At 38.0% G+C, this 27,869-nt stretch overlaps 1 protein-coding gene across 2 annotated transcripts in view; it reads right to left on the bottom strand.

Annotated features, from left to right (window-relative positions):
* Positions 1-24,803, bottom strand: part of PRSS12 (serine protease 12) — a 45,269-nt gene extending 20,466 nt beyond the window's left edge. The window contains exons 1-4 of one of the 2 annotated variants that reach the window (XM_034442835.3): positions 24,677-24,803; positions 10,342-10,480; positions 6,847-7,025; positions 4,356-4,506 (exon numbers count right to left, since the gene is read on the bottom strand). In XM_034442835.3, coding sequence (XP_034298726.2) covers positions 4,356-4,506; positions 6,847-7,025; positions 10,342-10,480; positions 24,677-24,788 — 581 coding nt within the window. In that variant the 5' untranslated portion in view covers positions 24,789-24,803. Of the gene's footprint in view, positions 1-4,355; positions 4,507-6,846; positions 7,026-10,341; positions 10,481-19,360; positions 19,870-24,676 lie in introns of those variants that run through there. The other variant, XM_034442834.3, reaches the window with a different exon arrangement.
* Between the last annotated feature and the right edge of the window lie 3,066 nt (positions 24,804-27,869).

Here is a 27,869-nt window from a genome sequence, read left to right as displayed (position 1 = left end):
GAATTGAAGAGTTTGAAATACTTAGTTTTGGTTCTCATGAGATATGAATATTATAAATGCAAGGAGGAGTAGCATACATATTTTGAATGCACACACATTAAGATTACTGCAAAGGAAACACCTAGACCAATTTAGTTAAAAACTAATCTCTGAGCATTCATTCTTCAATCTGTGTTTTCTTTTTAACATTATTTGCATGTGTTTCCAATAGCCCAAAATAGTAGCTATATATATATTCTCCTTTGTAATGCTTGCTTGCTTGTTTGTTCATTCATTCATTCATTCGATTAATTTGTTTATAACCTGTTAGCTGAATATTTTAGAAAGCCAGTTTGATGTAGTGTAGGAACTAGGTTAGAAACCAGAAAAACATGACTTTCAGTTCTGCCTTAGCTAACAAATTAAACCAGCCAAATGACTCTGGGGCTGGGCCATTCATTCTCTCTCAGCCCTTGGGAAGAGGCATTGGCAAAACACTTCTGGAAGTGAGCTCTCAAGAATGGAAGGAAATTCCTCATTAGAAATAAATCCCCAAAGAAGAATAAGAAATACTCCATAAGAATAAAAGAAAACCCCCTTCCTGAATTTCTCATCTCTGGTTTTAGCCTGGGACAAGCTGATTATGCAAAGAACTGAAATAGACAGAAGCTGATCGCGCAAGCCGAAACAAATTAAAAAGACAAAAACACTTATGCCCACATTTCCTACACCCCTAAGGGGCAACTACAAAATCTATATGTATAACAAAAAGAGAATTTACAGGTATAGAAAATAAGAATTACAATGTTTCCTCTAGACATGGAAGCAGCAGTCACACACACAGACATACACACACATCTCTACTCCACACATTTACCATAAAGGGCTCAAAATCCTATAAAAACTTGACCAATGTACCATCTAATTGCTGCCACCAAGAACAAACCTCTTTGTTGTGGGGAAATAAACAGATCAACCTTCTTTCTACAGCAGCCTGCCTTGTGTCTTATTTGCCTGACTTTCTCCCAATTCTGAGAAAGGGACCTGGAAAATTCTTTTTAACACACTACTAAAGTCAAGATTGATTCAACGCCTCTCTCCCTAGCATGTAAATATTTCCTCTCGCAGGTCTACAAAGCAGCTTCCACTAAAAACAATGTTGAGAGTTAAAGCAAAGTGACTTAAGCAGCCTATTAACCTTATCCTATTTATTACCAATACTCAAGGTTAGTACAGAGAATGCACAACTATCAGACAGAACAGAAAGAACAAAATTGAGATCAACATTCTCCAACAGTTTTGGGAAACAATGAAAGTAGAACTAGTTTTCTAGTGAGGCCCGTCAAAACTTTTCAAATTTACTGTACATATTTTGATGTTAATGCCACTAATATTTCCTATACTGTATGAAGACAATACTATTTACAGGTGTGGCCTTTCCATAAATTGTTTTTTTTTTAATTAAATCTTAAATTGGTTACTTTTATACTGGTATTTTTACTCTTCAACTGCTGGATTGCAATTTCAAATACAAACTCAGATTAGACCATTTAAATAATGCTGTCAGGTTTTCATAAGCCAAGACCCTTAATTAGACAAGTGACCCAAGGGTCATGAGGTAAGGCAGACACCTTCAAAAATGTATTCAGATTGCTAGCTAAAAATCATTCAAGAAAAATGAATACTAGCAAGAAATAATAGATGTTTATCACTTCAAGACCTATAAAATCTGTGATGAAATAAATCTTAGTCACTTTATCTACCAGGGGCATCCCAAGTATTTGATTGGTAAAAAGATGATTTCCTGTTACCACAACAATTTGTGTTAACTGAATGGGTCATATATTAGCTCAACTCACGAGGACACATTGTCGTCACGTGATGTATTGCAACTTTTTTCCCCTTCACTAAAATGGGGGTGGGGTGGCCAGCATGTGACACATCCGGTCCACAGGCCATGAATTTGACACCCATGTATTAGCTGATCAGAATAGAAGAAACTTTTGAAAATAAAGGAATGGGAGTAATTTAGGTGCTGGCTGATTCCAAACTGATACATCTACTGAAAGAATTTTAGGATTAATTTTAAGTTTAACCATGCTTGAAATCTTACTGAGTGAGATTAACCCACTCTGAAAGACATAATCAGAACCATGTCTTTTCTTTTCCTTATCATCTATCTCTGGCTCTTTGCCCATTTTGTTGTTTCTACTGCAAAGAGGAAAGGGTGAATGTGTATATTTGTATACTCATGTGTTTCCATGTGAGTATGTAGTGTGAAAATAAGACCTCAGGATGATTCAATGATGTAATCATATTTGACTTATGCAAGTATAGCATTACACATATGTTTATTTCTACTTTCTTTATTGTGTAGCTCGAGAGTCTAGTAGCATACTTAGGAATGGAATTCTTGTACCAGCCTGTGCCTGATAGTGACTAATTGGTTGAGGAGTTCATGGCTTGAGAGGAGGAATGATTCAAAGATACATTCTACCATGACTCTTTAACTCTCTCTTCTTCCATTATCAGCTTCTGGAGCAGCCGTTAGCTCAAGCCTTCTGTGTTTCCTTTCTAGTAGTGATTTCGCACTATGAAGCGAAACCTCCATCTACCTTTGTGATGATCTTGCTTCTTTATCAGTGTAAAGCAATTTTGTCTGCATTTGGGACTTTTTGCTAATGGACATGCGTGTTCAAGCTGTCTATGATGAATGTCCTATATGGGAACTGTGTGACCTTGGAACTCTTGCTCTGACTTGTCTGAGTGCAAGAACCAAGTGACTCACTGTAACATGCTATGAAATGATTTGGATCTTCTCCAGATTTAGCGGGGGGACTTTTCCACCACAGTTTATCTAAATGAGAATGATGATTTGAACATTGGGGTAGGAATGTTCTTGTCAAGTAATTTTTATTTGGTCAATGACTAGCACAGTAAACAAAAAACATTAATTTTATAAATTCTGTACCTTATTTTATAAGTAATTAATTTGAATTGGCAGTTATTCAATCTTTTGTTCTGAACCTTTTTCTTTATAGTGCAGCTTCTGGCAGAGATGTGTGAGAGGGGGTGGGGGGAGAGAGAGGCAGGCAGGCAGGCAGAGACACTGACAGAGAGGGCTAAATCTACATTTTTATTCAGGAGGAGGAAATACCTGGATTGGTCAACCCTCTGTTGACAGCATGAAAGATCTGGACATTGTGCAGGACTTCATATCTGTGTTTATATTGGGTTGAGTTGGGGAGGTTTCTTTTGTTTTTGGTTTGTTCTTCCTTTTTGTGAAAATTAGCTTCCAGTAAATTCAGGCTCAGCTTCCTTTGTGACAAATACAAGTCACAAGGAGCTTCTGAACTTCCCTGGTTCTAATACGAATGCCTCCAGATCTACTGAGACTATAACTAGCTTGGATTTTTTAAAGCAATGATCTCATAAATTTGGAGAGCACCACTTGGAGAAGAATGACTTATGGACACTTATGGATACTTACGCAACAAAAATGATGTTCATGGTCCAATAACTGTTTTAAAACAGTTTATAACCAAATTGATTATATTCTGCTATATTCAATAATAAACAATAAAATTGTTCCCATTTGAGCACTTTATGTTACATAAAGAAGAAAGCAAAGTCCTTTTCCACTTAAGCATTTCCCAAACTACTGACCCATTTCTAAAACCGTGTTTCTGAAGCTTTGGTATATGTACCAAGTATACAGAAGTAGACAAAGTGGGTTTGACTTTCCTCCTCAAATCAGGCAGAAAATCCACAATAGAAAGAGAGAGGAACAAAGAGGAAGTGCAAAGCCACCAGTCTCCCACCAAGTGTGTTTTGCCAAGGGAGCTAATTATCTGGCGGGGGATAGAAGCTTCTCAAAGCCAAAATAAAATACCTAACATGGCATTTTACAATAGTCAATTCTCTCTATTGTTATTTGAATGCAGTTATTGATTTGGATATATGGAAAACTATTCTCAAAGTGGCAAGTAACACTTGACCTCTAATTAGCTTTAATTTGAAATAGTGTCATCAATGTTACTGACCTTTTTATTACTTTAAATATATTGCAACTAACAAATACTATAACAAAATGTCTGAAAAGATATATTCATCCTTCTAAAGAAAAAACCTGCCTTTTGTTTCTATTTTTGGGAAAGCAGATTATTTAACAAAGTGACTGATGAGAGTCAAGATATGGAAGACTGAGAACCAATCCTCCAAAATTTTCAGGAAGTTTATTTTTAAAAATAATATTATTGGATTTCAAAACTGATTAGCTCTATTCCATGAAGGACAACAAACATTTTGAAGTTTCTTAAGCATTTGGGATGCTTTTAGTTTTTTGAATGAAAATAACATATCTAGTACAAACTAACCCAAAGCCAAGCTGCCTGCAGACTACCTCAGCATCAGCATCATCCCACTGGTCATCACAGATGGTTCCCCATTGGCCAGCATGGTAGATTTCAACTCTTCCTTCATAAGTGCTCCTCCCATCCACCAGCCGGATTGGAATAAAATCAGAGGCTGAAAATAAAAATATGAAGAGAAAAATCAGTTTCCATTACCAAATCATGGAACAGAATAGGAAAAAGGTGTTATTAATTAATTAACATGTTGCTTTTATCAATCTAATAACTATTACATTAGGGAGCCCTAATGGCAAGTGGTTAAAATGCAGTATTTTAGACAAATTCTGCCCAGAGCCTGAAGTTCATTCCTAACGGGGCTCAAGGTTGACTCAGCCTTCCATCCTTCTGAGGTCAGTAAAATGAAGACCCAGATTGTTGATGGCATACCCTGACATTGTAAACTGCCCAGAGAGTGCTGTAAAGCACTTTGGGGCAGTATATAAGTCTAAGTACTATTGCTATTACTATTACTGCAATGATCCTACTTCCTGGCTTGTACTGATCACATCTTAAATAAAATTCTCTTGCCCAGACAAGCTTATCTAGCTGTGTTCAATGTTGGCCAAGAATTAGAATGCAAATGGGTAAGGACTGCAATACATAGTGTTCCCAGTTGCCACGGCCAATGACAAGCCCAATAAATTGAGAGGGAAAGGTTGGATTAAAATATATACAAGAACATTGTAATTTAGACATTAGTAATACTGCCATGTACCAAACTATTTTCATGCAATTCCCTCTTCTCACATGCGAGCAGCTCTAATCTCTAATGGGACCCTGTTTTAATATGATGGAATTCATTGCTAGCTACATCTGAGAACAAGCAAGATTTTAAGATAGCTAACAGGTTGGAAAAAACAACTGAATAAACTTGTCTATAGGGCTCTATCTTTCACTCTAGCCCTCCTCAAGTGACCTTTTAATTCCACTCTATTAAAGGAGCCCTCTTAAAAAGAACAATGAGGCCATTTTGAAATATGTTTTCCCAGCTCTAGATACACATAAAAGGAACTTTTTTAAAAAGAGCCTTTGTAGCATTATTTTATTAAAAAGGAAAGGAATACAAGCAAAGCCATAACATTCCTAATCTCTGTGCAGCTTCTGTACAAAAATATGATTTAAGCATGAGGGTAATGAAAAGTCGAACTGGGTATTTTAAATATTAATGATCAACTAGCAGACAAAACATGCTCCATTTGGGAGCTAGGAAGAAGCATGGCATGCACTTTTGCAAAAGGTGACAAATTACCACACTAGCAAGTATTTTTGGCCTACGCAAATATATATACATACATACCATATTACATGCCTTGACTATCAAGGCATCACTCTCCAATAGTAGGCATGCCTTTCTAGCAGCTGCTCAGGGAAACATGATCTCATACTTTAATCAGCTTCACAAGAATTCCACCTTCTATTGAATAATAGTGAGTAAATTCAGAATTCTGTGGGAAACCCTACTTCTTTGTAAGTTCTAGGTTTTGTTTCTAACAGATCCCATAGAATTCTGATTTGAACTTCTTTCCTTTAGATATCAAAAAAGAAAAACCAGTAGTAATCACAATTTATTTTTCTTAGTGAAATCCATGGGTAATTAGGAGGTTCATTGTGATCTATACTGAATCACTGTACCTAAGCAATGTCAACTAGTGAGACATTTTTCCCCTAATATGTCATGATAAAAATGTGAGGGAGGAATGCAGGCAATCAAATATGTTGATGGACAGAAAGTGAAAAGCACCAACATCTGCACAATAAGAGGAGGAGTTTTTCAGTAACAATAATAATAAAGTACAAAATTCTCCAGATGGGGAAAACATTAAAAGTAAAAACCATACAAAACATAAAGCCCATTATATTTTAATAGAGTGGGCACTCAAAATCAAACTGAATACTGAAGTATAAAAATTACTGGGAGAGGAAGCCTGCCTTGAATTTCAAAAACAAGACCACTCCCAAAGAAAATGTTCTTATTCCTTAACCTTTTGCATAAATCCAATGGGAAGTCTTCAAAACCAGTCTGAAGGAGAAAATTTGAGGTAATTCTCCTTGAGGTAAAAAAAAAAAATTTTTTTTTAAAGAGCGAAGAAAGATATGAGGCAAGAGACAGTAATTCTCAATTCGCTGCTCTTGGAATGCAATTCACAGACAAGGTAAGAATTTCTGATTCCCGAATCACTGTTTATATCACTGTGTAGCAGAACTGTGTTTTAGTATGGAGTGATACCTAGGGTATCATTCAGAATTAACTTATTTTAGACTTTCCTGGTGTAGCATTCTCCAAAATTCCATAATTATTAACCCCAAAATATCTAGAGGGCACCATACTCAAGAAGACTGACTTAATCATTTTATTATCAATAATTTTCTACTAAGTAATCCTCAATCGCATCTTCTTGTATGAAACTGCTGTTTGCATGGTGTAAGACTAAATGATGTTTCTTTTTTCTTTTACCATGGGAAAAGCTGCATGTGACAGCAGCTGCCATATTCTGGGGACACATTCGACCTTGCCAAATAGTTTTTTCACACAGCATGATGTTTTCTTCATTGCCATGGCAATGCACATTGCTCCAGTGTACAGGAATAAGGCCTGATCCAGAAAATAGGGTGTGTCTTGCTGTACCTCTCTGCCTATGGAAAGAACAACAAATACAGATAATGAAGAAGAAAGCCAAGATAATTACAAACTCTGTTAGTATTTTATTCCATGCTACATATGATATGTTTTTCCCTGATCCACAAAATATCAGAGAAACATCAAGTAGCTATGGGACCAATGCAAAATGCAGGATCAAAGTGCAACTAAATTGTTTTCAGAATTTCACCAAACAGTAATTTCTTTAGTGAGCTCCAAAACTGTTGGTGAAGACCACTATGAAAACCATTGACAGCTGAGAAGACAATCAAATGTATTATTGAACAAACAAATCAAGAATTCTCACTGAAGGCACAAATGATTACACTCAAATTATCCTATTTTGGATACATTATGGTTCTAATGAGTAATGGATACATTATGGTTTCTCTGCGTAGGTTCTAACACAGAGAAAGATGGAAGAAAAGAGATATCACCACAGCAAGGTGGATAGACCCGGCGACAATCTACAACTAATTGCTTTAGAGCCGAGGTGGTGCAGTAGTTAGAGTGCAGCACTGCAAGCTACTTCAGCTGATTGCTAGCTGCAGTCTGGCAGTTCAAATCTCACCGGCTCAAGGTTGACTCAGCCTTCCATCCTTCCGAGGTGGGTAAAATGAGGACCCAGATTGTTGGGGGCAATATGCTGACTCTGTAAACTGCTTAGAGGGGGCTCTAAAGCACTGTAAAGCACTGTAAAGCAAAAGTCTAAGTGCTGCTGCTATTGCTATTTAGAGAATTATACAAGAGCAGTAGACCTATCCTCATAACATACTATACATACAAGCATCTGCCTATTACATCCAGCAGTTGTATACTCTTCAAAACTTGCTTTTTGGTAAGCATCTATAACACTAGGATAACAGTGTTTATCTTTTTTTTTTTAATGCTACAAATTAATTCAGTTTTTAATGTTAAGTAATTGTCTAAAAATTTAAATAGAATTATTCAAAAATGATGGTAGCTAAATATATAAATATAAAAAAATTATGTGAGGAAAAAATAATAAATTTGCTACATAATTGAGGAAGGCTTTAAAACATTCGTAAGTTAAACTAACAAGATTGTGTAACAAAACTGTTACAGGTTAGGTGGATGACAGTAGCTAAATTTCAGTAACAGGAAGTATCTTCATAGAGATTGGATCTGGACTGAGCTTGGCAAGTATTGACACATTCCTTTTAAACAACAGTCCTTAAGAAGTCTAAACATATTTTATTTAATATCCCCTGTGAGATTTTTTGTTCTATTTCATTTCAAAGATTTATAATACACTTTGGTCTTAAGTTTTCTTGTTCTCAAAGCACTGGACTTCTTGATTAAAACAGACATTCTCTATGCAGATAAGGCAAGAATTAGAATTATTCTTGAGATAAGTAGTTTGGCTTTATAACACACAAGCTGTTCAAGATAATAAAGGAAAAATTACAGAACTGTGTTTATACTGTTTTGCCTTATTTTATCTCTGACTAGTAACATGAATTAAAATGGGATCTATATATGAACTGTTTTATTTACGAAATTACAAAATTCTTACATGGTAATCATACCCATGCAGAAAATGGCAAGTATATATTGCTGTGCGTCATATAGAACAACATATTTAACTTCATGTGTGTGGACCAAAAAATATTCTGTTGAAGATTAGTTTGTACAGGATTCATACTATTTCTTAAATAGAAATTTGCACATGTGGGAAATTAGCCAGGCATGCATGATTGCACCTTTTCCCTAACTCCTAAGATCCAGATAAACATTTCAATATTTTTGCTTTAAGCATAATCTATCTTAAAGGGAAATAAAATCAGTGCAATGTAGATAATATGAAAAAGAAATGTGCCAGCATGAAGATCCAGAAAAAAGGAAGGATATTTACAAAGTTCTGAAGATAATTCAAGCATTTGTTTCATCAAAATGCAGAATTCCTTGGCATTCAGTTCCAAATCACCTCAAGATTGGATTACTATAATGTGCTCTACATGGAGCTATCCTTAAAGAGCATTCAGAAGCTACACCTGGTGCAGAGTGCAGCAGCGTGGGTAATTTTGGGGCCCCCAAAATGTCCCTTGTAATACCACTGCTCGTGCTGATTGGTTACCAGTCTGCTTACTGGTATAATTCAAGGTCTTGGTGAAACCTTTAAAGCCCTTCAAGGAATGGGTCCAGGTTACTTGAGGAGCCATCTCACCCCTCTGGGATTGGCCTGTACCACATGTGCTGGCAGAGGAGATATACTGCGGGCCCTTGTCAGCCTGATTATTTTCACTGGCAGGGTCCAGTAGGAGGGTCTTCTCTGCTGTTACTCCTGCCATCTGGAACATCTTGCCCCCCGATGTGATGTTGGCCCCAACCCTCCTATCCTTTGATAAGAACCTAAAGACGTAGCTTGAGGCCCTAGTGGGGAAACAGCACAATGGAGGTGGTTGATTCAGTAATAAAAGATCCCACTCCCCCCCATTCCACCTCGATCCTCCCCATGTGTCTTTGGATTTAATGTTTGATTTTAACTTTTTATGTTTTAACTTAGATGTAACTGTAAGCTGCCAGGGTTACCCTATAGTAACATGGGCAGCCAATAAATTTAATTAATTAATTAATGTTGAACTTCATATATGACCAGGTTCCTATTGAATTCATTATAGCAGGAAATTTACAATATTGTACTTTCTATAGAATAGCCACAGAAATAGTCTGCATCCTGGATTTCACTGCATCAAATCAATACCTCTCTGTAAATCTTACCAGAACTGGGCTCCAAAAATCTGGAATACCATTTGATGAAAACAAATAGATACAGAAAATGTTAATTTTCTACTTTCATCTAGATAAATATTCCCTTGCCATTCAGGATTAAAATTTAAGCAGTTTATCCCCTTTACCAAAGAAAAAGAAAAGAAGATTAAAAACTATAAAGCATGCTTGCAATCATACTCATTATCTTTAGTAGAACTGCACAGACTAATCTTAACTAAAAAAAGATCATACCTGTTCAAATTAACATTCTGTTTCTAAAGAAATACTAAATCACATTTTAACCTTTCTTTGTAACAATAGTATATAGCATATTATTTTGTTAAAAGTACAGTAATGATTACTTTTAATGAATTTAAAGTAATCAATGTAATTTTAGTCATTAGCATTCTAGAAAAGAAGTAATCCATTTATCCATTAATCCATTTATTTAAAATAATGAAGCAAGCTATATTTCAAGCACTGTAACATGAGAAATTTGGAAGTAACTGCCACTGTATTTACGAATGATATGAAAAACTTCCAAGAATAATGTTATTTAGTCAACATTAATTTACTTACCCAAGTTCAAGTTGTTGACATATCACTGAAGCATCAGCATTATCCCAGTGGTCACTGCAGATTGCTCCCCATTTTCCATTTAGATATATTTCAACTGTGCCTTCAAATTCATTTCTGCCACCTTTAAGTCTTACTGATCCTGTTTATTTTTGTCAAAAACGATAAATTTATTTCAGGGATTATATAATGGCAATATAATCATTACAAACTACGAAGAAAAAATTATGCCATATTTTCCATTAGAAAGTAATAGCTTCTGTGTGACATTTATTTTGGGAATGATCTGAAAGAGGCATGTTGAACCAAGGTATATAAACAATATAAGCCATTCCCTTGCTCTAGAATGGTTTTTGTCACTTTTTGATATGGTCAAACTAGGTTCCTTTTCTGGTCCAGTGGTGTCATTAGAACTGCTTGAGCATCAAAGGTTAAGTTAAGTTCATCAAGATTCTTCTAGTCCAGGGGGTGTCAAACTGGCGGCTCAAGGGCCAGATGCGTCACGCACAGGCCATGCCCCCCAGTTCCACAAAGGCAAAAAAGTCACAATAAGTCACATGACGACTCAATCGAGTTTGACACCCATGTTCTAGTCCATTTCAAAAAAGCACTTTTAACATTTCCTTGTCAGGCCATTGGAATGATACAATCACTTATGGTATGTTGTATAAGCAATCTATCCAATAGAAATATTTTAATACAACTGGAGTTAATGTGTTCACTATGGACAGATTTTTTTCCAAATTTGGGGAGCAGTAACAGTTAGTACCACATCATTGTTATAGGCACTACCAAAAAAATTATTATTATTATTATTATTATGAAATTTGCCTATTCCACAAATGGATGTCAAGATGAGTAGGTCAATCAAATAATACCAATTTATCAGAAAGCAAACTGATGACACTCCTATACTGATTACCCTTCTAGACTCAAAATTTCCTCTTATTTCTTTCATTCTTTTGAGCAGATGGATATATTCCTAAGAATATAGCACAAGAATATAGCACAGAGCAAAAACTCCAGAAGCATCCTAAAATGCAGATGATGGTATTTTTCATTATTATATATCAATTTCTATTTTTTGTTCATTAAGCAGAACCTTTTAAAAAGGTAAAATCAGCTGCAGGAAATAGCTGAGACTGCCAAGGATAGTTCTAAGATTACAAACATCTGACAGGCACAACACTACCTTTCCTAGCGAATCAATTACTTCCTAAAAGCTCAAAATATTCATTACAGTCACTTACACATAAAAACAGCATAACAAAATTACAAGAGACAATACTTAATAAAATTATTAAATGTCTTATGGAATAAAAATATTATATAGTTTTTCCATAAATTAGGTTAATCACTATTGAAATATGGATTTATTGCAGAAAATGTATTGTTTATAATCTAGCTACTTTATTGCTTCCATTAGCTGGACTGAAGTTCAGAAGACTGTAGCCTAGGGATTTCAAGTAGTAACGGAGTTATCTTGATGGCATTTCTCTCTAGTCCCTGTCTAGTAATTGTTGTGATTAAGGTGTACAGGCAAAGAAATAACAACTTCATAAAATTATTCCTTTCTTATAAACATTTTTAAAGTCTGACTGTGTATGATTACTTTGCCTCTCATTTGTTTCCCTTAGATTACAAAGAATTAGAAAACAGTTTACAAAACTTTTTCAGTGACTCAAAATTATACATAACAGATACTAGCAAAACAATGTATTTATTCATATCTGACCACAAGCAATCACCACTTTACTCAGATCATGTGAATTTATGGAATTTATAAATTCTTGGAATGAAGCAAACAAGTGCTTAACAATGGAAGATTTATATTACTGAATAAACAATTGTCAAATATGGAAAGCTCCAAATACAGTACATTCAAGTAAGAAGTTCTTAATATTTCAGTCTGACATAATGGAATATTTTCTAAATTAACATTTTTTAATTTGTGTTTTAAATATGCTTTTCTTGTCAAGATTTTGTCCAGCATAGGCCAGTGTTGTCCACCAGTCTCATTTGGAATGGGCATAACTATTATTTTTCAGAATATTGTATGGCAGATAAAATATGAATACCTCATCTTTAGAAGTTTTAGCTTTATATATCTCTTATCAACGTTAAAAATTATCAGAGTGAACTGAGAAAAAGGCTGAAGACATTTAGCCTTCTCCCTTTTTATGATAGCTACAACCTGGACACATATAATTGGCTAATGTCATGGCCCAGGACTTAGACTATGACTCTGAAGAAGCTGCTCCAATTGAACAAATAAAATGTCAGACTCAGGAGACGCCCAGTCAGCAGTCAAACTGGCTGATCAGACACAGGCACTTATTAGAACAGTTGAACTAGTCAGATTATGATGTATGGGTTCCAAGCTCTCCTGTGAATACAGTGGAGAGCAAAGCAAGAGCAAAGATGTTTCGTGCTGCTCCTTGCCGAGCAAGGAAGTAAATCTACAGTTGGTGGTAGCCTGCTTTAAGAGGCAGCCCCGACTCATGTTCCTCAATTGGATTTTCTAAATTTCCTGCTCTGGTGTGTTATTTTCGTGAATCATGCTCATGAAACTCTGACCTTGGATTGGCTAAGAAACCTGAGTTATCTCTCTGAATTTTGGCATGGATTTTGACTACTTTTCTGTATGCTTCTGTTGACAGCAAAACCACCCAGGCAAGCTTTCTTTCCAAGAAACTTTACATTTCTTCCCTTGTCTATTATTTGCTCAGCCTTGATTAAATTGTTTTCCTCACCTAGCAACTGTGTGTGAGAGTGTGAGATCTGAAACAGGACAACTACAGTTTATGTGACTTATGGTTTTCATTAAGATCTTCCTAGCCTTGGGCTATCATAATTGGCACCAATAGAATTATTTTTTTATACCTAAAACATCAAGTATCTCATAGCTAGTACATTTCATTAGCTTTGTTTCTTTTTTGATCCGAAACTAGTACTTTTTTTTCTTTTAAGTCCTACACCCATCAATCTATGGCCACGTTTAACTTTTAGCTCTGTTTTGCTCATAATATGCTAATTAGAGGTAGAAGGTGTTTCTAGAAGCAGCATTTTCCTACAGTTGAAAGATGGACCAATGTTGTATTTCCTTTATATAAAATATAGACAAGATGTAGCCTTTCAGATGTTACTAGACAACTGCATTATTTTCATCATTAATACTGGCTGTGTTGACTAGTACTGGTGCTATCTGATGTGTTTTTAAAAAAAGCCATGCTGACTTTCAGAATTCGAAGAAAGATACAAATATGATTAAATTGCAACACAAAAAATTCCAGACTATTTTATTCTAGCCTTTAGGCTTTGCTTGTACAATGAAGATTTAGAGATTATTTTAGGTCATTAGATTAAACTGATTTAACAAGTTCCTAACTATGCAAACAAGAAATTTCAGAATACTTTTTACTACATTGCCTTCCTGACTATGTAAAGAATGTAAGTATACCATATGCAATTGTACATTCTATTCACAACAGATAATTTGTGGATAATATAATCCCTTGATGCCATACTGAAAGTTAGGTAAATAAAAAAATCCTTATCAAAATGTTAATTATTTTTCAGTTGATTTTCAGCTCCATTTTATCTTTCTTAAATGTATAGTTGTGGCAAAATAAGTTTTAAAATATACTCAATTTTACAACTGTGCACTGGACTTGAAGAGGAAAAGGTACTTTGGTGCCTGAAGGCCTGAATTTTGCCTTGACTGCAATTTCTTACACACAAAATGACTTTTAGCTGGGACAGCTGCATGTTCCGTACACAAGATACAGAATGGTACATTCACAGCCCTGCCTGCTGCAATTTACACTTGCCTTCAACTCTTTAAAGGAATTGCACCTTTTGTAAATAGTGCAAAGCATACTTCTATGTGTGCAACCATTTCAAAGCAAAGAATCTATATGTAATATATTGACATGATTTAGAAACATCAGATTTCAGAAGGAACAATGAAATTGCTCAGTGAAATACTTATCAAACTGAACAAAGTTCTATATTTACCATTTACTTCTATCCACAGTATCACCTGAGCATAAGAGACCATTTAACACTAGCACTTTGATTTTCTGATCCACTCATTCCTATTTTCATGTTTTCGTGATACTTTCTTTCTTTGAACTCAGTAGTGATCATGTCTAATCCAGGAACATCCCTCTTGTCTGTGAGAATGGTTTCAAATGTATAGTTTCTGCTTTCCAAAGGCAAAAAAAAAAAAAAAAAAAGTCTACAGACGAGAGAGGGTAACAAGAAAATCTAGGTTCTTAATCATGGAAACTCACTGAGTGATGTTGCTCGGCCCAGCCTACCTCATTAGAGTGTGGTGATTAGAAAAAAAAGTAGAAAATATCATGTTCTTTGGCAAAAGCATAGCCTAGAAATAAAATGCCATTTGGAAGGAAATATGCATAACAGTAGTGAAAATTGTTATTATTGTTACTTACATGATACATAGCCACGAATGACCAAGCAATATAGTTTTGAATAATTGAAGTTACCAGTTTTAAAATGAAACTGCAAAGCTATCTCCCACACTTCTACTGCTATGTTGCCACTTGCAGCATTATGTTGATTCTGCAACCCGATTATAGAACACATGTCAACTCTATGAATATGTGAACACATATTCCTTAATTATATTACGCATTATAAGCAAATAAAATATTGTACTATATATATGCATGCTCACCAAGCAGCAGTTATGTTTGAAAAAAATACTGAAAAAGAGCTGATGCAAAACAAAGGAAGCCCAGTGAAAATCCTACATAGATCTGACGGAGTTTTTACTTATCTGGTTAATATTCACACAAAATGGGGAAAAAAACATGAAAAACAAAATGAAGAGGAACAGAATGGATGGGAGGGGACTGAACTAGCTTAGGAAAGAAATGACTTCTGCTTCAGTTTTCTTTCAGCAGAATATTGGAAAAAAGTTGTGTTTGTGGAAAGAAATTGCTACAGAAGCTACTTCAAGTAACCATGCTTCTATATATCTGATTTGCATGTGTCTTTCTCTGGACTGCACCCAAACTGAAACTTGAAGTGATTAAGAGCCAATTCATGCAGTATATATATTCAGCCTTGCAATAAGAGCTCCTTTGGATCAATCCCAAATAGAAGCATCTGATGCCTTCTGTTACCTTTTGGAGAAGCTCTTATTACACTTTCCAATGAAAGCTGGAAGGGGAATTCAGACTAGCATAAATGAGATTTATTCTGTTAACACTTAAGTGCCAAGTGTTCTGGATGAGGCAAGATGAGATATTATGTATAGGAAAGAGAAGATATACAAGAAGAAACTTGCAGACGGTTCTGATATTTTCTAAGTATGCTGAAACCATTGGTGTTTATTTATGACATAGCTATTGATTCCCTCCAGAATGAAAACATCAGAATTATTACACATTCATTTCTTCTAAAACACAGAAACGTCCAAGCATTACAGATTTCAATTATACCCTTATTTTAAATGGCATCTTCATAGTATTCACAGGTCATACTTTTGTTGATCAATGAGATTTCTTTGAAATCACAACACATAGACAGACTCAACCATAATTTCAAGTGGGAAACTGAGCATCCTTTCCAAGGTAAAATAATAAAGGCAAGATATAAATCCAGAAAACTAGAAAATCCCAAAAGCTTGACATTCAGACAAACCAGCCCTCAATAGAACAGAGTGATAAACCACATTTACGTACCACTCAAGAGAGGGGGGAAAGACAAAAAGAAAACACATCCTTTCCAGTAGTCAACACTCAGAAAAGTAGGGATTAACACCAGATAAACAAGCAGAAAACAATACCCTAATCAAGGAACTACCAAGGAGAAAACCACATCCCTACCAAAACTGGCAAGGCAAGCTACTATGTATAAACAGAAAGTTAACTCCATGCTAATTAGCACTGATAATGTTACCTAATTGGATAGGTCTGCAAGCAAAGAAGAAGTTCAGAAAGCACCAAGGACACCACTGTTTAATACTGAGCTACATATATTCTTTTTTATTGGAAATGTGTTTGTAAAATATCAGAGATAAGTGATATGAGACCAATAACCTTAGCATTTACTTATGATGTACAATGGAGGTTTACAGGTTTATATCAAAATGCATATGGAGACGCACTTTTCTTCAACCTTGTAAAGAATGAAATGGTCAAGTTTATTAAAAATAATTGAGATGGCACTGAACACAATTCAGCTGACAAAATGTAGAGCTAGTCTATTTGTGTTGAACTCTAAATGCTTAAAGAACTGGCTTTATATGGCAACAGATCACCAGCTGACCATAATAACTAAAACCAAATAACCATTGTCCCTCCTGCTCACTCATCCTCCCTCTGGTATCTTATTGTACCAGACGTAATAAATAAACAAGTCTCAACAAGCAATAATTTCAGGGTTTGTTGGTGCTGTTGAAAGACCAAATGAAACCAGATGCTGCCAAGAAGAGGATGGGGGAATAAGCAAATAGTCATTTACATCTTTCAGATATTTCTTGATGCATGGAACATCATATAAAAGTCTCAATCTGGAATGGGCTTTTTAATCAACAAAGTGTTGATTAGGACCTAGAAGACAAATGTAGAGTGTGGCAAATGACAGATGTGGGCACAACTAGACATCTTGATATTGAACAGAAGGGATCTAACAAACCTGCTGGCTAAAGGAAGAAAGATTTTGGGGTTTCCCAAAGGCCCTATCTAACAAAATGAAATTCAATGTAGAGAAAAGTAAAGTCCTACACTTAGGTAAGAAAAACCAAAAGTAGGCATATAAACTGAGTGAAACCAGGCTTAATAGCAGTGACTGTGAGAGGGATCTAAGAATCTTAGTGGACAACCAACTAAATATGAGCCAGCAGTGTGCAGCGGCAGCCAAAAAAGCCAATACAATCCTAAATTGCATTAACAGAGGGATACAATCAAGATCACGTGAGGTACTAATACCACTCTAAAAGCCACTCTATAGAGTACTGCATCCAGTTTTGGTCACCACACTATAAAAAAGATGTTGACACTCTAGAAAAAGTGCAGAGGAAAGCAACCAGGATGATTAGGGGACTGGAGATTAAAACATATGAAGAACTGTTATAGGAACTGGGCATGGCTAGTCTAGTGAAGAGAAGGACCAGGGGAGACATGATAGCAGTGTTCCAGTATTTGAGGGGCTGCCACAGAGAGGAAGGGGTCAAGCCATTTTCCAAAGCACTTGAGGGCCAGACAAAGAATAATAGATGGAAACTGATCAAGGAAAGATTCAACCTGGAAATAAGGAGGAACTTTCTGACAGTGAGAACAATCAACCAATGGAACAGCTTCCTTTCGGAAGCTTCACCACTTGAGACTTTCAAGAAAAGATTGGACTGCCGTTTGTCAGAAATGGCGTAGGGTCTCCTGCTTAGGAGGAGGTTGGACTAGATGGCCTATAAGGTCCCTTCCAACTTTGTTAATCTGTTACCTGTTATTTTTACTCCATCCCAGGCTTCACAGTTTAAAAAATATGGTTGTGTCTATGTGGAATGGCTAATGTTCAACCCATCTTCAAGCTGTGAAATTTTAAACAGATCTACATTGCATCACATAATCTTTGGAAGAATTGGATTCAAACAAGATATATACTCTTGACCCTAGGTAATTAAATACTTTTAAAAAAAATTGTCCCCCAATTTTAGTGACTAAATGGAACTGAAGCAACTGGGAGGGGGGTGTTGGTCACTAGCAGATATGTATCTTCTTCCACTATGCAGGAACCAACCAGTTCTCTATTCTCTAGTTTGCATCTTGTGGCATGTTTTAAAGGTTCACAATCTAGCAGCCTTTCTGAAGGAGAGCGAGACTGATTCTAATCATTCCCTGGACAGAGAGTTACTTGATACCGAGAGGAAATTTGTATGTATATCCAAATAACTAAACTGTATAGCCTTATTCTGTGAACACTTAAGTTTGAAATGGGCCATTGAAACTTATATACGCAAACTTTATATGCAAACTCACACATTTTCATACATGCAAGTGGCACTGAACTATAAAATAGTAAACAACTGACATATGAAATAGACAAAAATGTTACTCATATTTACCAAAATACATGATAGTAGAATGTATAACAAGCAAACACTGCCTGTAATAGTCAAATATTGTAAATCAGAGGCCAATTCTACAGATACTGATAAAGCAAGTTACAGATATCTCTCACTAATGCCAATCTGGCTGGGAAAACTGTGAGTTATAGTTAAACATTATTTGGCAGGCCATAGTTTCTTTATCCCTGAGATACATAATTCATCAGCACAAAGGACATTTCAGAGTCTATGAACAGAGCTTTATATCTTTATATTCGCTCATTAGCCAACATACACATGACAGCCAGCGAGATTAAACAGAAGCACATTCACATTCATACAGGAAATAAGCAAAAAATTGAAGGAATTACTGTCCTATCCTGGAAATCTTTCCTTGCAGTTTAAATTATTCTAACCCAAGTGTTCTAAACATATTCTTGCACTATTAAGATGGCAAGCAAGTATGATTCTGCTCCTGATAAAACTCATAATCCTGCAACGTGTTACAAATGAAAAGGAGAACATTCCTATGGACTATTGCAGCAAACTTCTGTTTTCACCTCAATGATCAGATAGGGGCTTTAAAACAGTCACGCACACTAAGAGGGTGTCCTCATTTAACGGTTAGGTTTGTGACTGCGTGATTTCTCTTACTTCGTTTATTTCTAACTTTATTTTTTTTTTTTTTATAAAGTCTGCAGAATTAATTGCAAGCGTTAACTTTAGACGTGCTAACCTGATAGGTATGGATCACGCCGTATAAAATACATTCGGTAAAATATATCAGGGACAAAGTACGGGGAGGGGAAGCGTGTGGAAATATCGCTTCGCCTGAGCGTCCCTTCGGCGCCCAGATACGTTTGGGCAAGGGCAATTCACACAGGCGCGTTAACACTCGTCCGAACCCGGCAAGAAATGACAGCAGGCGCTCAGATCCCGCCTCACCTTGTCTGCAGTCACAGTAGCCCCAGTCAACCCTGCCGCGGTTGTTTCGGTAGAAGCACCAGGGCCTGCTCCTGCCGTCCGGATTTCTGCAAAAGTTGCGCTGCCCGCGCAGTCCTTTGCCCTGCGGCGTCCGGTCCAGGAAAGTGGGCACCTCCACCCAGGGCAAACACCCCGCGCCGAACTCCGTCACGTTGACGAAGCGCCCGCCGTTTCTCGGGCAGCCGCCCCCGCCGGCGGACTGGTGAGGGTGGAAAGGCGGGGAACGCGGCGGCGGCGGCGGCGCCGGGCCCCGAGAGGCGGCCGACAAATAAGGCGTAGAAGCGGAGCGGCTGGCCGCGGAGCTGCCGGCTTCGGGAAGCGGCCCGAGTAGAAGCAGAAGCGCCGCGCCCAGAAAGAGACGGGCGAAAGACATGCTGCCAGCCGCGCGCGGTTTGCTCCATCGCCCCTCAAGTGCGGAGCCCGGCCGGGAAGGCGAAGGGCGGAGCCGCGCGCGGCGCCCGCCAAACCTTTCCCACCTCCCGCCGGGTGAACGCGCAGCTCCTCGCCCCCGCCTTCGCTCCCCCCACCACACTCTCCTCACTCGCAGAGCTCCCTTTCCCCCCCCCCCCCGCCGCCCTCTTTTGACTCTGGCTTTTTCGCTGCAGCCGAAAAAGAGGTCGCACTTCGCTTTCAGCGCACGGGGCTCTCCGTCCTGAGGCGGCAGCGCTTGAGGGGCGTAAGCAGCGCTTCCCCCATCACACCCAGGCTTGTGCTCCGGCCAAGCTGACACACGCGGCGGGGGGGGGGTACTTTTTAATCAGATTTTCCGGACTGCTTTAGGACTAAGTTAAATGAACTGTGGGCGAGTTTATCCGGTGAGCTCGGCTTACATTTTTGCTGCCTTTCTCCCCCGCTCTTTCCGTTCTCTTTCGCAGCCCAGTTGAGAAGGAGCTCTTCGCAGCCGCTCAAGACCGGTAGAAATTCGGCTGGCACAGCTGTTGTTTCTCTGTAACTACTCCTTTGAGCTCAGGGAGGGAAAAAAACCACCAAACCCCGCACATTCACCCGTATCGGGGAAACTCGCATCCTACCGTTCCTCTTAAAATCATACGCGGTTTGGAAATGCGATTGGGGAGAGTTTGTCTGTGGAGATTCTCAGTCCTCCAAATCATGGTTGTCCCAAAGTCCAGAGGCAACTGGACTTTTCTGATTTTTTCTTTGAAGACGTTTCGTTTCTCATTCGCACAAGAAGCGGAAGAAGCGGAAGATGTCTTCAAAGAAAAAACCAGAAAGTCCAGTTGCCTCTTGAAAAAAAGCACCTTTGGGACATTGGGAAGCTTGTTTACGGAGCGTACCTAAGAGGAAGCAAATGCATTGCACACGCTCACTGACTAGGCGCCGTGAGCCCCGCAGCGGAGCAGGAATGAGGTCTTTCTGAGGACTGTGGAGGGTGAAAGACAACAAACACAGAACCCGAGGGGAGGATTTGCGTGGCCTCCGGGGATACCAGCTGGCGCCACACGAACTTCGAATTGGAGCGCTAGCGCGCCGCGAACCGGCAGAAGCAGCGCGTGTTTCAGTTCCTCAGAAGCTGCATTTTTGGCACAGGGCAGGGTTAATTCTCTGCTGCACAGAGAGCTTTTTTTTAGTGAGGGCTTACGGAGGACCGTGCGCCAGTTTCCTTTTCGCGGCAACCGACTTAAGAGCGCTGCGGGTTTTTGCGAGCGGGGCGCCCGAGGAGCGATACTCGTCCGACGCTTGTCCCAAAGGTGTTTGGTTTTTTTTTCAAGAGGTAACTCGACTTTCTAGTTTTTCTTTGAAGGCGTTTCCCTTCTCATCCAAGAAGCTTCTTCTGCTCTGACTGGATATTGTGGAATGGAAGGATTTATATTCCTTGCAGACAGCTGGTCATTTGCATTCTTTTTAGAGAGCTGTTGAGGCCACTTGTGGGTTTGTCTGTTTCCTCAGGGTCACCTGAGTAGTGCAAATGGGTGTGGGTTCCTTCTTGGAACTGTTGAAAGGACTGTGTTGTAGACTGGAGACAGGTGGTGTCTATCCCTCCCACTCTGTTGAGACAGGGATGTTCAATTTTGACATAGATGGCCTTTTTGACACCACCTCCTTTCAAACCAGCGGTCCTCTCTGTCTCAAATATGGACTTTTCTGTCTTCAAAAGTGTGGCCTTTGTCTTTTAAAAGCAGATGGACTGCAGAATCTTGTCCTGATAGGTTTGTTCTCCTATGTTGTGCTATGCATTTATGAAGTGGTTGTGCTTGTCACTTACACTCCAACAAGGGAAGACTCGAGTCGCCGGCCGTTCATAAGAAACTGCTGAACCAAGATTTTGAAAGAAGAACTGTTCTGCTTTTGTCTTTCTGTGGCTGCATTCACAGACCTTGACCCACAAAGCCAGTCAGTGAAGGATGTTGGAGGCACCATCTGGTGAATCGGGTTTAGTGTGCCCTGGGAACTCAGAACAAAGTTGATTCAATAAAATATGGGTACTGATCAGGTGTGGGTTCTACTTACTTTTACTACTGGTTCGCAACGGGGCCACACAGGCGCGTTTCTGCGCAGAAGCTTCCTGATGACATCAGGATCGGTGGGTGGAGCCTCCCGCCAGTTTTACTACTGGTTCTATAGAACCAGTCTGAACCAGGCAACCCACCACTGGTACGGATGAAGTTGGGGAAGTTCATCCATCCAGTCTCCAGGAACTAGAAATAGACAACTTGATCTAAGAGGAGTTAAGTAGCAAAGCTACTGCAATTAATGAAATAGTGCCATCTTTCCTCCAAGACTGAATCAGCAGAAAACAACTGGCCTGACATATGCTGTCTGCACAGCGCTTTGATCCTGCTTCTGTTCACTCTGTTCCCGGTCACATGACTTTCCTCCAGGGTAATGGGTGACATGCCTAATAGATTCATAAGCTGGGTATGTGAGAGGAAAGCTACATTGTGAGGACAAAGCAGAAAGATGTTGCCTGGGCATGTTTCTACTGTGTGTAGGTTGAAGTGGGGAAATTCCAGAGTTTCATAGCTTTTGCTTTATTCGTGGCTACTTTCACTGGACCAGCAATTACAAAAAAATTAAGTATTCATTTATAGGCTTTTAATTTTTTTTTCTCCATAGAGGAAGTCCTCATTTAGCAACTGTCTCTTTAGCAACTGATCAGTTATGATAGAGATTAAACATAACTTTAATCACAGTTAATGACCTTCATAGGTCCATTAAGCACAGGGAAGCTAAAGTAAAATTATAAGCATAATCATGATTTCACTTAGCAACCTTTTTGCTTCACAATCAAGTTGTCATCCCAATTGTGGTCACTAAACAAGGATTACCTGTACTTTCAAACATATTTTCTAACTGTGGTAAAGTGGTTATTGCTACTGTCTGCCTCAGTAGTGGGTTTCAAATCCTGTCGCTACCAGTTCGCTCATGAGCGCGCTTGTGCAACACTTCTGCGCATGCACAGAAGCTTCTGAGCATGGGCAGATATCCGGATGGGTGGGTGGAGCCTCCCTACCGATTTGCCCAATTCAGGACAAATCAGTAGCAACCCACCACTAGTCTGCTTCCATACTCTTGACAGACATTGCAGCAGAAAAGGCTGCCCAAGTAAATGTTCCTTGTTGTTTCTTCTGTGTCTTTCCTTACATGCTGCTGCAAACTTTCTCTTGTTCCTTGATCATATAGTCCCTAATGGTGTACCGAGAACTGATGCCTTAGAAATCTCAGATTTTCCTGTTTTAACCCTGAAGGCACAGTAAATCACCATGATGTTAACTCATTTATATCATGAAGAATCTAGTTGACTTCTTGAGGACCGTTATCTTTAATTCAGATTGTTTCATATACACATTCATGAATTATCAATATTTAATTACCTTTTATTTTCACTGCATAAAATATTAATATAATGTCCAGCGGCATCCGGGTCATGCCAGTAGTCTTCCAAATATTTGTTTATGTGTTTGTTCACCTTAAGTTAGTATTTACTTCTGGCGACTGCCAGGACAAGTCCCTACAGTTTTCTTGGCAATATTTTTCAGAAATGCCATTTTCTCCTTCCTAGACTGAGACAAAGTGATTGGCCTAATGTCACCAAGCTGTCTTTGTGCTTAAGAACTCAGTCTCCCAGGTTCCAGCCTGGTGCCTTAACTACTGTATCATATTTTCTGAATAAGACCATGATTGATTAGTTGATTTACCAATTTATTTTGAAGATCATACCCAAAATCTCAAGAATTTATACTCTAAAATATTTAAAATGTGCAACAATTCCAGATTTCTATATGGAAATGAAACTGTCTTAACAAAATCAGATGTGCCAAAAAATGAAAGTAAATCCAGTATATCAGTTTTTAGTCCACAATACCGTTAGTGCACAAAGTCAGGAATAATTTTACAATTAAAAAAACCCTCTGAAGATACTGTAGTTATTCCAAAGATAAGAATAGGTTCTAAGAATGGGTTCTTCTGTAGATGGAGCCATCTGAGTTTCTTTTAAGGATTTGTGATAGTTCAAGTATTCAAGTATTGGCATGTCAGGTACGTTTCCCTAGGTCAGTAGAGATTGCAATCATTAAAGATTGAAGAACATCTACTGGTATGCAACCTCCATTCCCTTCCTTTCCTTTCTTCTCTTCAAGGAGAAAAATCATAGCGCACCAAAAATGGCAGGACAATTTACTATATACATATAAATAGGCAGCAAGTCCCACCCTGATGTTATTTACAGTAGTTATATACTGAAATCTGCAAGCAGATAACAGAGCACCAATAACTGTATGCTTTCACCCACATGCTAACATTCATTTATGCAAAATTATAACTGATCTATAAAGCTAATTATGAACCAAAAATGCTACAGACATGAGGAAAAATTGCAATCTATACTAAGTATGTACATTGAATTTATAATGAGAAATGCTTTTTCTGAATATGTTTTTGCAGACACGTGTAGGTAAAACATTTTCCTCTTGTGCATGCGGAGCACATTTGTTTTCAAATACTTAAAATGAAACAACTATGCTGACCATACTTGGAATATTGCATCCAGTGTTGGTCACCACGATATAAAAAAGATGTTGAGACTCTAGAAAGAGTGCAGAGAAGAGCAACAAAGATGATTAGGGGACTGGAGGCTAAAACATATGAGGAACGGTTGCTGGAATTGGGTATATGTAGTGAAAGAAGATTTAGGGTGACATGATAGTGTCCCAATATCTGAAGGGCTGCCACAAAGAAAAGGGGATCAACCTTTTCTTCAAAGCATCTGAAAGTAGAACAAGAAGCAATGGATGAAAACTAATCAAAGAAAGAACCTACCTAGCACTTGGAGAATCTCCTCACTGTTAGAACAATTAGTGAGTGGAACGATTTGCCTCCAAAAGTTGTGCTCCAACACTGGTGTTTTTTTAAGAAGAAATTGGTTAACCATTTGTCCAATCTTGAGCAGGGATTTGGACTAGAAGACCTTCAAGGTCCCTTCCAACTCTGTTATTCTGTTAAATAATTATGTACATGTTAGTGTCTGGATTATATGGGAAGAAAGTTCACTTAAACTAGCATTGCCAAATGCCACAGAACACTTTAAATCCGTGATGACGAACCTATGGCACACATGCCACAAATGGCACGTGGAGCCATATCAGTGGGCACGCAAGCTCAGCTCCAGCTGATATTTGAGCCTTCTGGGCCCACTGGAAGTCAGGAGACAGGCTGTTTCCAGCCTCTGGAGGGCCTGGGGGGTGGGGAAGGTCCATTTTTCACTCTTCCCCAGGCTCCATAGCCTTTCTAGGAGTCTGGAGAGAGTGAAAATAGCCTTCTCCACCCCCCTGGAGGCCCTCCAGAGGCCGGAAGTGGCCCATTTGCCAACTTCCGGTGGGACCGGAAGGCACGTTTTTCACTCTCCCCAGGCTCCAGAGCCTTTCTAGGGCCTGGGGAGGGCGAAAACAGCCTTCCCCACCCCCCCAGAAACGTGCCATTTCTGGCCTCCAGGGGGTGAGGAAGGCCATTTTCGCCCTCCCCAGGCTCCTAGAAAGGCTCTGGAACCTGGGGAGAGTGAAAAACAGGCCTACCGGGCCCACCGCGAAGGGGTCATGCGTGCGCATGTGCAGGGGGCGGGCCGCATAGATTATGGGTGTGGGCACGCATGCACGTGACCCCCCACATTCCCCACGCTTTTGGCATGCAATGGCAAAAAGGTTAGCCATCACTGTTTTAAATATTCACAGGGTTAAAAAAGTGAAAAATGAACTATCACTGTTGTAAGTTTAAAACATAATGATTGTTCAATTTTTCTTATTTTCCAAGCAATCTCTTTTTGTGCTTTAACTTGCTGACTCCTAACATAGGTCATATAGCTCTAAGTAAAGCCAGTGTCAGTGAACACAATGTACTTCTTACAGTTCTTTTTTTAAAAAATGAGACTGTAATCTTCATCAAACAATTCTGTTTTTCATTTAGCAATGATTCCATGTTCCTTTGAAAGCCGCTTCAAAGATCAATTGATCTTTGAATGGAATAAATGGAATCTCTTCTGCCTTTGCAAGCTATCATCATCCATAAAGAAATTTTCACAACTTGCAAGGAACTTTTATGTAGATCTTTTAAGCTGTTCATGTTCATTCAGATATGCTTTCAAAACTCTCCAGTCCATCTCCATTTATTTTTTAATAAAAAGAACCAACTGTAATAGGTCATCACCATCTTGTGGTCTGAATGGAGCATTGCAGTTCCTCCCCCTTTTGAATGTTTGTATTCTTGGTCTTAGTATTTTTTTCTTTTGTAAAATAAAATTTGATTTTGGTAATCACTAAATGAGATTGCTCTATATACCAAGAAAAGTTTGAAGCTATACTATATTAATTTTCATTTTCTAAAGTTTTATGCTTTTATCTATCAGAAGGGAAGTACAAATTTTGGGAGCTGTCTCTTACAGACAGGAATTAGGAAAAAGGTGACAGATGAAACACCTCCTGTAACAGATGGTAGCAAACAGGCAAGGCTAGGCCCACAGAACCAGAGACCTCTGGGAGAAGAGACACAACCTTTCTTATTAGACTTGCCATAAAACAAATTTCCATCCTGATAAATGCCAGTTTCTTTTTTTAATAATAATTTTATTAAGCATTACAATCAAAATGATAAAACTAATGCAAATGAAAAAAGTAAAAGTGTACAAGAAAAATAGAAAAGAAAGCAAGCAACATAGTAAATAAAAAATATACAAAATAATTTACCCCTATCATCACAAATATAAACAATTTTAGTAACATATTACAGTCTCTTAAAATAAATGATCTTCCCATACCTTTTATCTATAAACAAATACCCTGTTTCCCCCAAAATAAGACATCCCCTGATAATAAGCCCAAACGGGCTTTTGAGTGCATGGCAATAAGGCCAAGCGCTTATTTCAGGGTTCAAAAAAATAGAAGACAGAGTCTTATTTTCAGGGAAACACGGTAGATAAGAATTCTCTATAAGAATAGATTTGAAACTTCATTGTTCAGTCTTGATCAGCAAAAGACCATTAAGGGTTACCAGAGACAACCTATCTATTTTAATCTTAATCAAATAAACCAACTTCATATTCTTTTTCACTTTTAAACATTTTTATCTTTAATCCCTTCAAATAATGTCTTAGAACTTAATTTTTCATTTTTTTTCTTTGTCCTTTGTTACAAAGTTCTTCAAAACTTTAAGAAATCTCTTTTATAAATCCAATATAGGAAAGCTAGTCAGATCACTTTTTTATTATTTGTATATTCCCTTAATAATTAAAACATTAGCTGGTTTCATTTGTATAACTAGTATAGCATCTTTTTTCCTTTTTTTTTTATTGCAAAAGTTTTATAATTACATTTTCACCCCTTTCCCCCCCCCGCCTCCCCCCCAGACTTCCCAACCTCCCTAACCCTCCCTAACCCTCCCCTCCCCCCAGACTTCCCTATAATATACTCATACTCATAAAAAACCCTTAATATAACACTTATATATAAACTTGAACCCCTCCCTCCCCTGTATAATTTTTTTCTTTACCTCATTACATTAAAATATTTCCAATACATTATTTTCAAATAAAAGCTATTTGATACTTTCTAGTTTGATATTTGTTCTGAACATATTCTATCCACTTTTTCCATTCCCATTCATAAGTCTCTTGTGAACAATCTTTTAAATATGCTGAAATCTTCGCCATCTCTGCAAAACTGGCCATCTTCAAAGTCCATTCCTCGATAGTGGGCAAAGCTTCATTCTTCCAGTATTTACCTATCAACAATCTTGCTGCTGTTATCATATACAATATCAATTTTGTTTCACCCAATGTAAAACCCTTAACTATACCCAATAAAAACAGTTGTGGAGAAAATTGAATTTTTTTCTTCAAAACATTCTGCATGACCCACCAAATTTTTATCCAAAAAGCCTTAACTTTCCTACAGGTCCACCAAACATGATAATACGTAGCATCCAAACATTCACATCTCCAACATTTTGGCTGAACATTAGGGTA

The sequence above is a fragment of the Pantherophis guttatus genome, chromosome 8, assembly GCF_059756535.1.
Source record: "Pantherophis guttatus breed Tessera chromosome 8, ASM5975653v1, whole genome shotgun sequence".
NCBI classification, from domain to species: domain Eukaryota; kingdom Metazoa; phylum Chordata; class Lepidosauria; order Squamata; family Colubridae; genus Pantherophis; species Pantherophis guttatus.
This window is presented reverse-complemented; position numbering and strand designations above follow the sequence as displayed.